Consider the following 17,540-nt stretch of genomic DNA (forward strand, 5'->3'; position numbering starts at 1 on the left):
AATAATTTATTATGTTTTATTTATTTTTATATGTGTGTTATAGTGTGCGTAGGCGGGCAAATTGCAGCTAAAAATTAGATAGTGAGTGTATAAAAAATTAACAAGTGATAAAAAAATATATATTTGATTAAAAAACTATAAATATAAAAAATAAAATTAATAAAAAAATTAAAATAATTTCAGAAATTATTAAAACATATGCTAAAAAACTAAAAAAGAATTATTTTCAAAATAAAAAACAAAGAATCTTAAAACATAATGAACAAGTATTTTCAAAATACAAAAAAAAATTTAACCAATAAAAAACAAATGTTTTCAAAGTAAAAAAATATATACCAAATGCAAAGAAATACAACACAAAATATGTATTTATGTATAATATTATTGATTTCTCATACTAACAGCGTGTTGCTAGAAATGCATAATGCATATTTAATAAATACAAAATCCGAAGCGAGAACAACAACATTAGCAAATAAAAGTAAAATATAAAATTAGTAAAAAAAAAGTAAATAAAAGGCCTGCAACAATAGTTAAAAATTAAAATTATTTAATTAACGCAATTGAAATGGAAAATATTTGAAAAAAATAATTTCTAGTGTTTTAAGGAAATTGCTACTTAGATCAGAAAAGAAATACTATAAAAAAAAAAACTAAATGAAGAAAAAATGGTCTTCATTTCATTGAAAAATCAAATATATATTTAAAATACTAAAGAATAATACGTTTGGAGAATTTTATTTCTGTCTAAACACAATAGTGCATAATGAACCAGATTTTTATAAAAAAAGAGATTTTTTTCAAAAATACAAAAGATTCCTTACAAGAACTTGATCCCGTTCGATTAGGGTTAAGGCTCCATGGAATTTTCATAGCTTTTTTATTACATACCATCTATAAAAAATCCATACAGCCTTACTTAAAAAGCCGAATATTTCGAGAAATATTAATGATAGCCGTTTTGACCTCGGATCTTTTTTGTAGCAAATAAAATTTCCTACAAGTGTGTCAGGTATATTTTCTCTATAGCTCTTGACATTTACGAGATATACTCGTATACAAAAAAATGTGAATTTCATGGAAAAATCTGGTTTAGAGCCCCGTACTACCTCGCTGGTGTGAGTTTCGACTATGTCGCAATGGGCACTTTTGTAGAGTGTTCAATTCTGAGGAATGTCTTAAAGTCAAAGCGATGCCATAAAATGCCTTTGAGCTATAGAAATTTAAGGATAAAAAATCACGATTGCCCCGTATTTTCAATGGAACATTTTTACATACCTTGGTCCAGTCCTTAATGTTAATATTAAGGCCTCAAATTTTCAGGGATTTTTTTTAAGGTATTTCCAAGGAAATTTCATGATGGGATTGAAAAAGATGAATAGTTCAAAAAAAAAAAATTAAATTTTACATCAGCGACACCTAGCGGATGTTGCGTTTTTGCAACGGCAGCTCTCTGCCTATTGATAATAATATGATACTAATATAGAAATAATAATAAAAAAGAGCCAAGTCAGCGAAGACATGCTCTTGGTAAAAACTTGACTGTAGCGCCACCTGTTGGGGAATTTTTTGCTGAAATATTTTTGACTGACCTCTGTATATTTAGTTTATATGTCATATTGAACAGTAAGAGACTTATTCCATTGAGTTCGGAACTTAAGGGGTTACATGGGTTTATGGCTTTCAAAAAATCAAATTTTGTCTTATTATAACACGCCGTCTTTAAAAACGTTTTTCTCGAAAATGTGTTTTTGAAGTTGGTTGGCAAGATTTCTCGAGAACTACTCAACCGATCTTCATGAAATTTTACACAGGTCTTTGAGCTACAATTTTTAAAGACTTGGACTAAGATTTTTTTTCGATTACAACTATTTGAAAAAAAAAGTTGTGAAATTTTAATTTTTTTGTTAAATCTAATTTTCAGCTTTTCCCTTCATCCAAGTTTTAAATTAAGGTTTTAACTAAAACACGTATTTTTTTCACCTTAGATGATCTTGTATGTAGGTAACCTGCCAACGTAGGGCGCATCTTTTTTCCGAGGGCTCATCGGAAATGGAGGTACAATGGCCGAGTTTAAAATATTTTTTTTCCAAAAATTTCAGAATTTTTTTTGTTAATCGTAAAACAATAAAATATTTCATTTTTTATATGAGAAAAAGTTCTTGAAAAAATACTTTTTTTTACCCGACGAAGCCCATGTAACCCCTTAATGTAAATTTCCAGTAGGAAGATCCAAAAGTCATTACCATTTGAGGTGCCTTGATTACGAATTTGAGTTCAAAAATTTTCCACACGGGACAGCTATTTTTGGTCAAGTGGTTCGGTTTGACCCCTTCACTCCTTGACTACAATGAAAAAGCCTATGAGTTAGGAAAATTTTCTTATCATTTTCGATTGTAGCAATCCAAAATTAGCAAGAAACGGCCCCTAACATCACTGTCGCAGATGACATATGACATAAAACTTGGACCTTGGAGATAGTTTAGCTGTAAATTGATCATATAATATACCTAAATATATACTGTTAAATTCGGGGTAATAGAAAAAATATTCACTGTAAGTAACTTTATAAGAATGATGAATGAAACCAAAGGGAAACGTTGGGGCAAAGAAGAATTCTGTTATTTTGACGCACAAAAGAAACTGAAAAATAACAATGTATCAACAATCCGGGAAAGTCGGGGGAAAAGATCGCAACTTTAGCTAATGAAGTTCGAAATGGTTTAAGGTTAAAAATGGTAAATGAATGTATAAGTATATGGGTGCAATATCATGAAAATCATACCGAGACTTCTTGAAAAAAGTGGATATATGTATGATATAGCAAACTTCATCGAAGCTAGTATGTAGAATTTATTAAAACCCCGGAACCACAAAGTTCAGGTTACACACAAAATATAAAGACATATGCAAAAAGCAGGTCGACAGTAGGACCTAGAAAATGAGAAGTATATCCCAACTGATTATAACCGCTTTACAATTCATCTCGTAATTTCTTCTCCCGTTGTTCCGCTGGAATATGAGCTTGGAGTTGTCGCCAGAAATTTGTACGATCACCATAGATATCACGTTCCATTTGTAGCACCGTAAATTCATCGGGTGTCTTGTGACCCAAACGTGCATAATTAACGGGATAGCCCGTGACGGGTGCCCAGGGTGTTAAGTTCGAGCCTGCAGGCGTTGGATTACTGTGAATATTAATTAAATAATTTAATAAATTATAAAAAAAAAATTGTTAACCACTCAAGGCTCTGACCCACCCCTCACTAGCGAAGTTCACCCACATTTTCAGTATGGCCTCGCGTAATTCAATATCGTTCTCGGTGGGGGATGAGCTTACGAAGAGACTAAGACCCAAGGGAAAGAGGTATTGCAATTCCTCGGCATGACAGACGCCTAGAACAAAAAACATTTTGCCAATTACTTTTAGGCACTACATATTTTGAGAGAAAGTTTTTACCGAAGAAATCTTCAGGATCTCCACCGAAAAGTTCGGAGAAACTGGCTGGACTACGATGCTCAAAGAGATATACGTAAAAGGGCGGTAACTGTTTTGAGTTTTGAGCTTCAACGCGCTGCTTGATGTACTCATCGATACCAGCAATAAACCAGCCATCAGAGTAAAGCTGTCAGAAGATCATACAATATAGCGGAGCTTATTAAGATTTTCGATTTGTGTGCGCACTTACGTCCGTGAAATTGTGATGATTGTGTTTGTCATAGTTATGTCCCTCTTTGAGGTAGAACTGTTCTATTTGCTGTGTAATCTCATCTCGCACTTCCGGTCTGTGATGGTCGTATTGCAGAGAAATTGGTAGAATCTTTTGAAATTGGTTTTTGAAATCAGCCAAAAGCCCAGGTATGGTAAGTAAGGGCACACTTCTCAGTAGACCTTCCTCCGAGGTAGCACCAATTATAAGTGGTAAGGAGAAGCCGTGTGGCATGCCACCATCACGTGGTAAGACGGTAAGGAAGGCACCCTCATGTGGAGGCTCAACAACAGGTTGGAATGGCATCATGGGATCAAAGTCCCATTCCTAAACATAGTAACACACAGAGTCACACAAAGTTTTGTTGTTCACAATATATAAGTTTAACTAAAACTCACGAAGAACTCGTAGAGCGTAGCAACGACATCGCTGGCTTCTTTAGTGCGTAAGCAGCGCAATATGTTTTGCCAATTTTCCTCAGGATTACACCCAACTAATTCTGCGACCTTCCGTGCACGCTTTGCGGGTGTGCCTTTATGCTCTGGTTGTGCCCAGGGATTGTAGTATGAACCGGACTGTACTATGGCTTTATGGAAGAGTCCTGCAGTTAAATAAAATTCCGTTGTATAATATTTGATGTGCAGAAATTGCATGCTAATTTGTATACTACCTTCCGATAAGCTCGATACCAATTGATACGTAACACTAGCGCCACCTGCACTATTGCCGAAAATCGTAACACTGTTCGGATCGCCACCGAATGCGGCAATATTTTGCTGTATCCAACGTAAAATGAGCGACTGATCTTTTAAACCGAAATTGCCGGGGCAATCTAAAGTCTCAGTGCTTAGGAAGCCGAGTGTACCCAAGCGGTAGTTGCCGGAAACCAATATAACATCGTGATCTAGTAAAAAATCGGGCGCATAGTAGCTACTCACGCCAGAGCCACTAATAAAACCACCACCATGAATATTAACCATAACCGGTAAAGGTTTCGATGTTCGTGGTTTCTTCGTAGACAAATAATAAAAATATGGAATTGTGTAGATTATACGTAATGCGTGACGATTGAACCTACCTCTGGCGTGTAGACATTCAGATAAAGACAGTCTTCACTGCCGACGATTTGTGTTTGGCGTGTGAATGGATCGCGATGTATGCATACTTCTGAATCTCTTATCGCGAGACGCTCGCCCGACCAAGAGCCATACGGTACTGGTGGCTAAGCAATAAAGAAATATGCTACATAAATGGTAAATCAGTAACCAAGAGAGGAAGAGCTAGGGAAGGTATGCGCCAAATAAATGCAGTCTATTTAAAGACACTGATTTGTTGTTATCATGGCATATCGTGCGGTATTTGTTTAGAAAGTTGATAAAGGAATTCTCATAAACTTAAGGGTCAAATGTATGAAGGTCATGTTCAAAGTTTTAGTTGTTCAAGCTATGAAGTCTTCAAATAGCTTTATGAGGGGGAGAGAGCGCGAGATACGCGACGTATTTGCCAAAAGAAGGTGAGCGAAATATAAGAACAAGCATGTTGTAATTGTCAAGTAGGGAGGCTATATAGGTAAATGGAGAGTGAAAAATAGATCTTAAGCGCTTTTGGAACCATTAGTAATGTGTTGCTAAGAATTTTCATCGTATACTACGATTTATTTATCTTGCCAAATATAAATCACTTTTCTATAAAATCTCTGGAGGGGACACAAGCCCGCAGAATGAGGCTGCCAGATCGAAAAGACTGCAGGATATGTCTGGAGGAAGACACCAGGGAAATAATGGAGCACTTGTCCCGCATTGGCAAGTCTACGCCGTAAGCATCAGGGATCCGCACGGTGTAATAAACTGAAGGAGGTACCGACAGTCAGGCCGCAGAGTCTGTTAAAATTCGCAGTAAGCGCAAGCATCCTAAAGGATAACTTATCCTAATGGACTTAGAATCGAGCTCCATCTGGATCGCAAAGAACCAAAACTGGTCGATGCGTGGCGGCTTATTGGCCTACCAGATTAACCTAACCCAACTTTTGCTAAATAATCTGGCTTAAGGGCAGTGAGTCTATTAAAGATCGAGCTCTACTTTTAAAAGCTTGAAGACTTAAATAAGGATACGTCCTGAATTTTCCGCACATGCGACCGGATTACATTACATATAATATATTGGTGTGTTGTTAGAACAAGAAATAATGAATGTCCAAATTTAGCTTGACCTTTAACTAAATTTTCTTAAATATTCATTAGATGTGGGCACATAATTATTTGCATAAATTGGCATATAAGAGCGCTTTAACTTGATTCACAAAACTGTAAGGACAAGAACTGTCAGGACGTGTTTTACGGCTTCTGGTCCAGTCGGGTAGGTGGGATATCGGTGAAATCATTAGATGTGCTAAGTGACAGTTTAAGGAGTCACAATATTATGGAACGCTACACATCTCAAAAATGGAGATCTTTTTAAGTCGACTCTCGTCTAGATTTCTTTTTTCACAATAAATTTGGTGGCCTGGAAGCACCAAATAAATAGCGATCGCTATTCGAATTTTTTCAACACTTAACTTTTCGCCTACACTTTACACTAGTGACTTCTGATAATTTTCTATTTACATACACTTTACAGCACCATTATTTGAGGCAGAATACTTTCACTCACTTTAAACCTCAAATCGCCCACAGGCGGCAGCGCATACGGCACACCCATAAAGGCGCGTACATGTCGCCCTTTATGTGAGGTCCAATGGCGTCCCACCAGCACACCGCCATGCGGTAAACGGACTTTTAACTTCTCCGATGTACGCGCCGCGATCAATACGTATAATTCACTCAAAGCGAGCAGAAAAATTATAGCAAATACTGAATATTTCAAAGCCATTTTTTATTTTATAGTCATACACTGAATCAACGTTTCTAACACTTTGGTGGTCGGATAGCGACTGACACTTGTTGGGGCTCTTGAAACGCTTTTAAGATAACACTGCTGTTTGCCAAATTCGGCCTCCGTTGATCCGCTATCATCATCATCATAGCTGAGAGCGGTGTGAAGTAGACACTCAATGAGCCGTGTGCTCAGTAATTACCCTGTAGGGCGAAATCAAGGTAAGAAGACATCGTTTTGGTTGAGAACTAGTAGAATTTAGACACATAGTTAGCACTGCTAAGTCGATCAGTTTATGTGTTTTGAAGTGCGCGTTAGTGTCAAGACTGCTTCCGTACATGTAAAGCAACTGTGATCCTCTCATTACAGACGATTTCTTAAAATACATGGATCTACAGATCGTACCGGTTCTAACTGTACAATTTTGTATTACTTTTTCTACTGGTTTGGTTGTAATGAAAAAGGAATGCAATGTAGTCAGTCGACTCTGGATTATATTCCTTGTTGTAGAATATGTTACTCTTACCTTGCATGGCACACTTCACAGGGTATTTCATCATACAAAATTATAGATTCAAACTTACTTAATCACATATGATTGAATAATCTTCTCAGTTGATTGTTGTTACCTACCTGAGGGTAGTGAACAAACATGCTTGTAATTTGAGAATTCTGTTTTAAGTAAAACTGTGCCTGACAGCGATTATTGTTATTATATTTAATTACACTACAGATCAAAAAAGGAGGATCCACTGACCTTGATAATGAATTAAGTGAGTAATTTTGACAGTAATTACTAAATTTTGGCATTTGGTTAATAAAAAAGTTAATTTTTTCTCTGATTTGATTGTTTGGCTAGTAAATGACAGAGGTTTTAGTGTCTGTGTGCTCAGAATTTGGTGTAAAAATGTTAATTTAGGTGTACATCACTGACTCGCTTGAAATTATCTTGAAATTATGCATAATCATTGATAAATGACAAGTAAATATTATCCCTTCACATTTAAAAAATTAACATATTTACTTGAGAGAACGCAAAGCGTTTCTTACTCAGTTATTTTATAAACAAATTTATGCAAAAGAACCCTCTATGGAGAGGTACAAATACCGAGTTTTGTAAGCCATAAGCACGTTCATAATACGTTGTCGTCGCTTAAGACATATGTTAAGACTTAATTTTGTATTTGAATGGAGTTAAACTGGTAGATGATACATCCAAGTTCAGGAGACCAATTTGCAGACAAAGGTCGCGCGAAACTTTTTGTTACAAGATAAAAGTTTGAAAGAGAAATCTAGAAATCAAATTAAAAAAATTTTTTGCTAATAAACCATCTGATCAAGTTTTACTCAGACGGGTTTTTTTTTTTAAACTAAGTTAGTCCTTTGTTAAGCCTACGCTGTAAGGTGTCAGTAAGTATGTTGCTTCGGAGTGCAGACTCCTTCAGAAAAGTGACCATTTCCTCAGATAGCAGAGCGGCGATACTAGTCTTGTACTTGAGTGCGAATAGCATCGAGTGTCTTCGTAATAAGACAGGTATGGGTGTCGGGCCAAAGCGGAATTGCAGGAAATTGCAAAATTGATGAGCTAGAGAGGAAAGGCACTCTAAAATCGCGATCGGTAGAATGGTAGCGGATTAGTGTTCCCGTATACTCTTGTGTTCTAATACTATATAGCTAGGCTTCGCGGAAGCTAGGCCAGCGCTGCGCCACCATCGGTATATTCGCTGTCGCAAAATCCTTTTGGTTCAAGATCGATCGCCGGAGATCTGGTGATATCTTTGCCCTAAGTAAGGTAGTTATGGGGCTTTAACAAGACATTGCCCAATTAGCCAGGCCAATGAGTCGAATCAATATGAGGGATGTGAACTTGAACAATGGATTAGAGACTCTGCATGCAGGTTTTGAGCTATGATAACCTCTCTACGCATGTATAAACTTGGAGCTAAAATTATGAAATACCAGATCGCGGTACTCTTTCTTAAAGGCTCTTATGATTATAAGTTTATAATTATTATATATAATATATATATTTTATAATTATCAATCGCAATAAAACGTAATTTATTAGCACAAATAAATTTAATACATATGCTCGTATATATTATATATAAATTCAATTAAACTACACTAGATTAAGCTATAAAGTAGAATAAATGCAAATTCACTCTCTCCTTATCAGTCATTTGTAAAGCTGAGAGCGCATTTTAACTGGGTTACATATCAGGTGTTAATCTTGTTATGATAATGGATGTATCTATATATTAATATGTACAACGATATATATTCTAGCATTATATGATTAACTCGTATTAGTTACCACAACGTTATCACATTTGGAATGCACTTGTGAATCAAAGGCAACCGACGAAGGGGATACGAAGTATGCACTTCACGCTAAAAAATTACAGCTTATTTATAGTTATCTTTATTATCTTTTGTAAGATTCATAACAGGCGAATTGAAAAGTTCCCGGCCTACTATAGTAAAACAATTTTTTTGGCAAATTTTATTTTTTTTATTCAACATCGTTTGCTACAAGGGTGAAATGCTGATTATAGCGACTCAACCACTTTTCGAAACCATTTTTGGCATAAAATAGGCCTCAGCTTCGCCGATCGCTTTTTCATTCGACGATAATTTCTTCGCATTGCCAGAGCATGCTTTTGAGATCTGAGAATAGGAAATAGTCGGTGAGCGGTAGATCTGCAGAATACAGTAGATGCTGAGGCAATTTGATTTTGGACATCGCATTCACTAACTTGTGACACGGTGCATTGTCTTGGTGAAACAGCGAATTCGAATGCGACCGTTTTCCGGCGATTTCATTCTTAAAACAGTCCAGTGACGCTATATCGCTAGTCGCTGTTGAAGGTCCTTCCTCTTTCAAGGTAGTCAATAAAAATTGTTCCACGCGCATCCCCAAATACAGACACCACAACCTTGCCAGCCGAGGGTTGCGTTTCTCCACGCTTTGGAGCGGGTTCATTGTGTGCTGCCCATTCGGTTGACCGTCGTTTGGACTCCGGAGTAAAACGATGTGGCTATGATTCATTTATTGTCACATATCGACGAATAAATTCGGGTTTATTACACTGGAACATCTCCAAACACTGTTCCGAGTCATTAACTCGTCTTTATTTTTAGTCGAAAGTGAGCTCGCGCGGCACTCACGTTGCATAGAGAGAGCTTTCTCATACCAAAATATACGGAATGCATGATGTACACATTGTTTTGATATCTCTAGAGTGTCCGCTATCTTGAACAACTGCACTTTACGGTCATCCAAAATTATTTTGTGGGTTTTTTTGATGTTTTCGTCGGTAACAGACTCTTCAGTCGTCCCTCAGCGTTTTCGGTGCTCATTTCACCACGTCTAAACTTAGCATACCAAGTCGTGATGGTTGATTTTCCCGAGGCAATGCCCGCAAACTCGTCATCAAGCCAAGGTTATGCTTCAACTGTAGTTTTTTTCCTTCTAAAATTACCATATTTTATCAACATGCGAAATACCTTTTAATCAATTTTTTTCACAGTAACAAAAGCGGCTGCACTCAAAATCATATAATTCACAAACTAATGATTCGACAAATCTATAAACGTGTCTTTTGAAGGTTAGGACTAACTAAAAATACCATGCATTTAATTCTAATATCGCGATATATCGATGTGTCGAGCTGGGGACTCTTCAATCGACATGTTATTTGTAGGTGTAAAAGTATGTACAAGTATGTAAGTATTAAGGGGTCAGTAGGGTAATCTGGCCTGTTTTTTTGACTTTTTTTCATAGACATTTTTATTCTACAATATAGTACATATATGTATGAAGAAATTTTTTCGGAATTTTTTGATGACATCTGTCGGAGATATGGCTGGGTGAATGAGATGCGTTTTTTTACTGGCGGACACGATTTCTCATGTTTGGATCATCTAAAACACGAAAACCCAATTTATTCTTAAAAAGTACGTGAATGGTTATCGTCCGTACTAGAATCATGTAAAAATGTTGATAAATAAAAAAGTAATTAACGTTTTTTTTTTTTAATTTTTCCCCATGTTTTTCTACATAAATTTTGTCATAACATTGTCAATAAATTATAAAAAATTACGAATCTGGTAGGGACGATAGCCAGGCGTTTTGTGAACATTAAAAAAAAATTAAGCAAATCGGTTGAGTAGTTCGACAGGAATTATGTCCGCCAGTTTAAAAAAGTGTGTTTTGAGAAAACGCGTTTAAAGTTTGAGGTGTGCACTCCGAGCGCTCCGAACGTCGCGCGGTATTATTCTTTTTGGGCCTTTTTCGAAACCTTCCAATGGTAAAGTGGGTTTCCACATTAATTTTAAGTGTATAAGGGAACAGAAAATGCAAAAAACAATTTTTTTTTGAAAAAAGATTACCCTACTTACCCTTTAATAAAAGCCAATCTACTTAGCTATCTTATATGGTAAGACGTTTGTTGTGATAGTTAAAGTGCAAATGCGGCTCGTTGCAAAAATTACGGTAATAAATATACATATAATAATATGTATCAAGCCCCTTTATTTATATGCATGCGGATGTACTAGTAAGCTCTCTATTGATAAAGAACAGTCAACAATAGAATAAATGACAAAGCAAATACTGCTTGTGTAGCGAATTATTGAAGATAAGTACTTATACGTACACATGTTCAAATATACATACATATATACAATTAAGTGCTTATACGTAAATAATTATAAACAAGTAAGGAAAAACGGAGTATGTAACATATTTTGCAACTGACATTTTTTTTACTAATATGTTGTCATGAATCCATGACCTACTTATGTATATAATGAAGTAATATTATATAGGTCATGAACTCATTGCCCATGCTAATTTTTCTTGCAGATATCTCGTCAAATAAAAAAATATTTCCCCGCAAGCACTTGATTCCGATCGCTTAGTTTGTATGGCAGCTACTATATGCTATAGTGGTCCGACATCGACATTGCCGATAAATGAGCAACTTCTGGGGGAGAGAAGGACGTGAGCAGAATTTCAGATCGATAACTCAAAAACTGAGGAACAAGTTCGCGTATATTTGTACATATATAGAGACAGACAAATAGACGGATATGGCTAAATCGACTCAGTGGTATTTTTTTGAGTGTTAGAAACTTCGTGGCAAACTGTTCAGGGTATAAAATATAAATCTGTATATATTCCAGTCTTGTCAAAAATTCGCTTATTTAAGAATTAGTCTTTACCTTTCAAAAATAGGTGTACAAATTTGACAGCTTTCGAACTTTAACTTATGAAATATAGCGTTATGGGAAAAGCAACTTCGACTACTAAAAAACCGGGAGTAAACGGCCCCATTTGAAGGAGAAGAAAGTTCTGTTTCATTAAGACAACGTACCATGTCACAAATTAAGAAATACGATGCCAAATATCATGAATTGGGCTTCGAATTGCTTCTAGATTCATCGTATTCTCTAAATGTGGCTCCCAGTGACTATTTCCCGTCCTCAGATCTCAAGAGATTGCTTGGTAGTTGTAGAAACTGGGCTTAAGGCAAATGCTTTATAAAAATGATATCCAGGGGTGTTGTGGAATCCAAGACAGAATTGTTTAGCTGTCAGAATTGCAAACCAATTCTGATTTTCAATGGTGTCACAAAATCTGTTTGGACTTTCGTTTTTTCGAACGAACCAATATTCGAATCAGCTGTTTACTAATGTGACAAAACTTGCAAATGAATACATTTGGAAGCAATCCGATTAAAGTTTTTAATGAGTTCCAAAGATTTTAAGAGATAACATCTATCGAATGTTTTGCTTCTGATAGCAAAACCGATAAAATTGGTTTCCGTGACACCCAAAACCGATACAAATTCTGTTTCGAACATCAAACCAATAATAACTGAATTTATGACACCTACTACTTTTTTTGTTCGGTTTCAATTCTGATTCCGACAACCATCCACAACAAAATTTTTGACCGCTGTTATTGTTGTATCTGTTAGGTCGAAATTCGCGACAATTGAGGCCCCTATTACAATTTTCAACCCAACTGCATTTTGGTTGGTGTTTTGAAACTCGGCATTAAGGGTTTTCAACTCTACACGTCAAAAAAAAAATTCTGTTGAAATGTGTTCAAAATTCAACTTCGGTCTATGGGCTCTTGAAAAGTTCCAAGAAGATCCGACGTTTACGAGCCAAATTTTGTTCAGCGATGAGGCCCACTTCTGGCTCAATGGGTATGTAAACAAGCACAATTGCCCCATTTGGGACGAAAAGCAAACTGAAGAGATTCAGGAGCTGTCATTTCATCCAGAAAAAAATAATGGTTCGGTGTGGTTTGTGGGGTGGTGGAATCATCGGTCCCTATTTCTTTAAAAATGATACCGGTGAGAACGTAACCGTCAATGGTGACCGTTATCGCTCCATGATAACCGACTATTTGATATCTGAAATTGAAGGGCGTGATATCGGCGACATTTGCTATCAACAAGTCGGTGCCATTTCCCATAAATCGCATCAATCTATGGATTTATTAAGAAAATACTTCGGTGAGCAAATAATTTCACGCTTTGGGCCGGTCGATTGGCCACCAAGATCATGTAATATCACACCGCTAGACTTTTTCCTGATATGTAAAACCAAAAGTCTATGCGGATTCAAAAAATAAATGCCAAAGAATGTTATTACGAGTGATAATAAACATTCCCCATTAAATTTGAAGTTTCAATGTTTTTTTCTTTAAAAAATTAGGGAACCTCGAAAAGGATCACTTTTTATATTCAATATCAAACTTCTAGTCTGGGATCTCTGTTCTAAACCCCCTAAAACAGTGGAAATACAGACACAGATATCAGTAAAAGTGATAATAATCCTTGGAGATATTTTCTTTTAAAAATTAAAGTAGTGAATTAATAATTTAATATACCTACATACATAAAAATACATTCCTAAACTCGGGATAATAGATAAAAAAGTCATTATTGTGAGTGATTTAATTGAAAGTGAGTTTAAAGGAATCTATCAAGGGAGGATAAGAATGATGAATGAGACCAAAGGGAAATGTAGAAAAACTGTGACATTATGACACACAAAACGAAATGACAAATAGCAGTTCCTCAACAACTCGATCATAAAAACTTATAATAGAGCGAAGTCGGGCCAAAAGATCGCAACTTCAGCTCATGAAGTCCGAAATGGTTTAAGGTTAAAAATGGTAAATGAATGTATAAGTATATGGGTGCAATATCATGAAAATCATACCGAGACTTCTTGAAAAAAGTGGATATATGTATGTATGACATAGCAAACTAGCTAGTATATAGAATTTATTAAAACCACGGAACCACGAAGTTCAGGTTACATACAAATTATAAAGACATATGCAAAAAGCAAGTCGACAGTAGGACCTAGAAAAAGAGAAGTATATCCCAAATGATTATAACCGCTTTACAATTCATCTCGTAATTTCTTCTCCCGTTGTTCCGCCGGAATATGAGCTTGGAGTTGTCGCCAGAAATTTGTACGATCGCCATAGATATCACGCTCCATTTGTAGCACCGTAAATTCATCGGGTTTCTTGTGACCCAAACGTGCATAATTAACGGGATAGCCCGTGACGGGTGCCCAGGGTGTTAAGTTCGAGCCTGCAGGCGTTGGATTACTGTGAATATTAATTAAATAATTTAATAAATTATAAAAAAAAAAATTGTTGACCACTCAAGGTTCTGACCCACCCCTCACTAGCGAAGTTCACCCACATTTTCAGTATGGCCTCGCGTAGTTCAATATCGTTCTCAGTGGGGGATGAGCTTACGAAGAGACTAAGACCTACGGGAAAGAGATATTGCAGTTCCTCGGCATGACTAACGCCTAGTACAGAATAGAATTTGTCAATTGCTTTAAGACACTACATATTTTGAGAATAGAATTTTACCGAAGAAATCATCAGGGTCTCCACCAAAAAGTTCGGAGTAACTGGCTGAACCGCGATGCTCAAGGAGATATACGTAAAAGGGCGGTAACTGTTTTGATTTTTGAGCTTCAACGCGCTGTTTGATGTACTCATCGATACCAGCAACAAACCAGCCATCAGAGTAAAGCTGTCAGAAGATCATACAATATAGTGGAGCTAATTTAGATTTTCGACTTGTGTGCGCACTTACGTCCGTGAAATTTTGATGATTCTCTTTGTCATAGTTATGTCCTTCTTTGAAGTAGAACTGTTCTATTTGATGTGTAATCTCATCTCGCACTTCCGGTTTGTGATGGTCGTAGTGCAGAGAAATTGGTAGAATCTTTTGAAACTGGTTTTTGTAATCAGTCAAAAGCCCAGGTACGGTAAGTAAGGGCACAGTTCTGATTAGACCTTCCTCCGAGGTAATACCAATTATAAGTGGTAAGGAGAAACCGTGTGGCATGCCACCATCACGTGGTAAGACGGTAAGGAAGGCACCTTCATGTGGAGGCTCAACAACAGGATGGAATGGCATCATGGGATCAAAGTCCCATTCCTAAAGGTAGCCACACAAAAGTTTTGTTGTTCACAATATATAAGTTTAACTAAAACTCACGAAGAAATCGTAGAGCGTAGCAACGACATCGCTGGCTTCTTTAGTGCGTAAGCAGCGCAATATATATTGCCAATTTTCCTCAGGATTACAACCAACTAATTCTGCGACCTTCCGTGCACGCTTTGCGGGTGTACCTTTATGCTCTGGCTGCGCCCAGGGATTGTAGTACGCACCAGAATGTGCTATGGCTTTATGGAAGAGTCCTGCAGTTAAATAAAATTCCGTTGTATAATATTTGATATGCAGAAATTGCATGCTAATTTATATACTACCTTTCGATAAGCTCGATACCAAATGATACGTAACGCTAGCGCCACCCGCACTAGTACCGAAAATCGTAACACTATTCGGATCGCCACCGAATGCGGCAATATTTTGCTGTATCCAACGTAAAATGAGCGACTGATCTTTTAAACCGAAATTGCCGGGGCAATCTAAAGTCTCAGTGCTTAGGAAGCCGAGCGTGCCCAAGCGGTAGTTGCCGGAAACCAATATAACATCGTGATCTAGTAAAAAATCGGGCGCATAGTAGCTACTCACGCCAGAGCCGCTAATAAAACCACCACCATGAATATTAACCATAACCGGTAAAGGTTTCGATGTTCGTGGTTTCTTCGAAGTCAAACAATAAAAATGTGGATTTGTGTTGATTATACGTAATGCGTGAAGATTAAACCTACCTCTGGCGTGTAGACATTCAGATAAAGGCAGTCTTCACTGCCGACGACTTGTGTTTGGCGTGTGAATGGATCGCGATGTATGCATACTTCTGAATCTCTTATCGCTAGCCGCTCGCCCGACCAAGAGCCATACGGTACTGGTGGCTAAGCAATAAAGAAATATACTACATAATTGGCAAATCAGTAAACAAGAGAGGAGGAGCTACGGAAGGTATGCGCCAAATAAATGCAGTCTATTTAAAGACACTGATTTGTTGTTATCATGGCATTTCGAGAGGTATTTGTTTAGCAAGTTGATAAAGGAATTAGCAAACAACTTAAGCGTCAAATGGATGAAGGTCAGTGTTGCAAATGACATGCACGTATATATGCATACATCTAGGTATATAGAGAGTGAAAAATAGATCTTGAGCTCTTTTGGAACCAATAGTAATGTGATGTCTAGACTTTTTATCGTATACTACAATTTATTTAAATTTTAATCACTTTTTTATAAAATGTCTGGTGGCGACACACTCCCGCAGAATGGGGCTGACAGATGGAGAAGATTGCAGGAAATGTCTAAGAGGAAGGCATCAGGGAAACAATGGGGCCTCTCTTGTGCGCTTGTCCCGCGTTGTCAAGACTACGCTGTAAGCATCTGGGATTCCCACGGTATAATACACTGAAGAATGTATCGATAGTGAGGCCGCAGAGTCTGTTACAATTCGCATCCTAAAGGATGACTACTCCTCAAAGACTTAATAACTGAACTCCATTTGGTATCGCAAAGGACCAAACTTTGTGTATCGGTGGCTTATTGGCCTACCAAATTAACCTAAACTAACCTTTATAAAATTTTGCTACATACTCGGGCTAAAGGACAGTGAGTATAAAAACTATTAAAGTTCGAGCTCTACTCTTGAAAGCTAGAACACTTAAACAAGAATACATCCTGAATTTTCCTTATTTGTGGTCGGATTATTTTATACAACGTTGGTGTTAGGACAAGAAATAATGAATGTCCAAATTTAGCTTGACCTTAAACGAACATTTCTTAAATATTAATTAGATGTGGACAGTTCTAGTCCTACAGGTCCTTGTATTTGCAAGGATAGGCGCATAAGAGCGCTTTAACTCTATTTGCAAAACTAGAAGGACAAGAATTGGCAGGACGTTTTTAAAGTCCTTCTGGTCCAGTGGGGTCGGTAAGAGATCGGTGATAACAATACGTGTGTTAAGCGACATTTTACGGTGGCACAATGTTATGAAACGTTATACATCTGGGGAATGGAGATCTTTTTAAGTTGACTCTCGTCTGGATCGCTATTAGAATCTCTTCAACACTCAACCTTTCTGCACACATCACGGCTATTTTTTAAACTGGTGACCTCTGATAATTTCCTATTTACATACACTTTACAGCACCACTATTTGAGGCAGAATATTTTCACTCACTTTAAACCTCAAATCGCCCAAAGGCGGCAGCGCATACGGCACACCCATAAAGGCGCGTACATGTCGCCCTTTATGTGAGATCCAATGGCGTCCCACTAGCACACCGCCATGTGGCAAACGGACTTTTAACTTCTCCGATGTACGCGCCGCGATCAATACGTATAACTCACTCAAAGCGAGCAGAAAAATTACAGCAAACACTGAAAATTTCAAAGCCATTTTATTTTATAGTCACTAGTATACTGAATCAAACGTTTCTAACACTTTGGTGATCGGGTAGCGACTGA

At 37.0% G+C, this 17,540-nt stretch overlaps 2 protein-coding genes across 2 annotated transcripts; both read right to left on the bottom strand.

Annotated features, from left to right (window-relative positions):
- Positions 1–2,810: 2,810 nt before the first annotated feature.
- On the bottom strand, positions 2,811–6,653 carry LOC120774515 (esterase FE4-like). The gene is made up of 8 exons (XM_040104210.1): positions 6,360–6,653; positions 4,789–4,932; positions 4,381–4,720; positions 4,109–4,311; positions 3,690–4,037; positions 3,461–3,626; positions 3,261–3,396; positions 2,811–3,188 (listed from the first exon to the last, which is right to left on the bottom strand). Exons 1-8 carry the CDS (start codon positions 6,576–6,578, stop codon positions 2,975–2,977), a joined length of 1,770 nt encoding a protein of 589 aa, XP_039960144.1. The 5' UTR covers positions 6,579–6,653; the 3' UTR covers positions 2,811–2,974.
- Positions 6,654–13,855: 7,202 nt separating this feature from the next.
- Positions 13,856–17,540, bottom strand: LOC120776147 (esterase FE4-like). The gene is made up of 8 exons (XM_040106688.1): positions 17,254–17,540; positions 15,817–15,960; positions 15,409–15,748; positions 15,137–15,339; positions 14,729–15,076; positions 14,500–14,665; positions 14,300–14,435; positions 13,856–14,226 (listed from the first exon to the last, which is right to left on the bottom strand). The coding sequence occupies exons 1-8, from the start codon at positions 17,470–17,472 to the stop codon at positions 14,013–14,015; spliced, it is 1,770 nt and encodes a 589-aa protein (XP_039962622.1). The 5' UTR covers positions 17,473–17,540; the 3' UTR covers positions 13,856–14,012.

The sequence above is a fragment of the Bactrocera tryoni genome, chromosome 4 (genome assembly GCF_016617805.1).
Source record: "Bactrocera tryoni isolate S06 chromosome 4, CSIRO_BtryS06_freeze2, whole genome shotgun sequence".
Classification (NCBI taxonomy): Eukaryota; Metazoa; Arthropoda; class Insecta; order Diptera; family Tephritidae; genus Bactrocera; species Bactrocera tryoni.

Coding starts and splice junctions, on each gene's coding strand:
- LOC120776147 (XM_040106688.1), bottom strand. CDS start 17,472: ATGGCTTTGAAATTTTCAGTGTTTGCTGTAATTTTTCTGCTCGCTTTG. Junction 15,749..15,816: donor TGAATGTCTACACGCCAGAG/GTAGGTTTAATC, acceptor TTGACTTCGAAG/AAACCACGAACATCGAAACC. Junction 14,227..14,299: donor GTGAACTTCGCTAGTGAGGG/GTGGGTCAGAAC, acceptor TAATATTCACAG/TAATCCAACGCCTGCAGGCT.
- LOC120774515 (XM_040104210.1), bottom strand. CDS start 6,578: ATGGCTTTGAAATATTCAGTATTTGCTATAATTTTTCTGCTCGCTTTG. Junction 4,038..4,108: donor CTACGCTCTACGAGTTCTTC/GTGAGTTTTAGT, acceptor TACTATGTTTAG/GAATGGGACTTTGATCCCAT. Junction 3,189..3,260: donor GTGAACTTCGCTAGTGAGGG/GTGGGTCAGAGC, acceptor TAATATTCACAG/TAATCCAACGCCTGCAGGCT.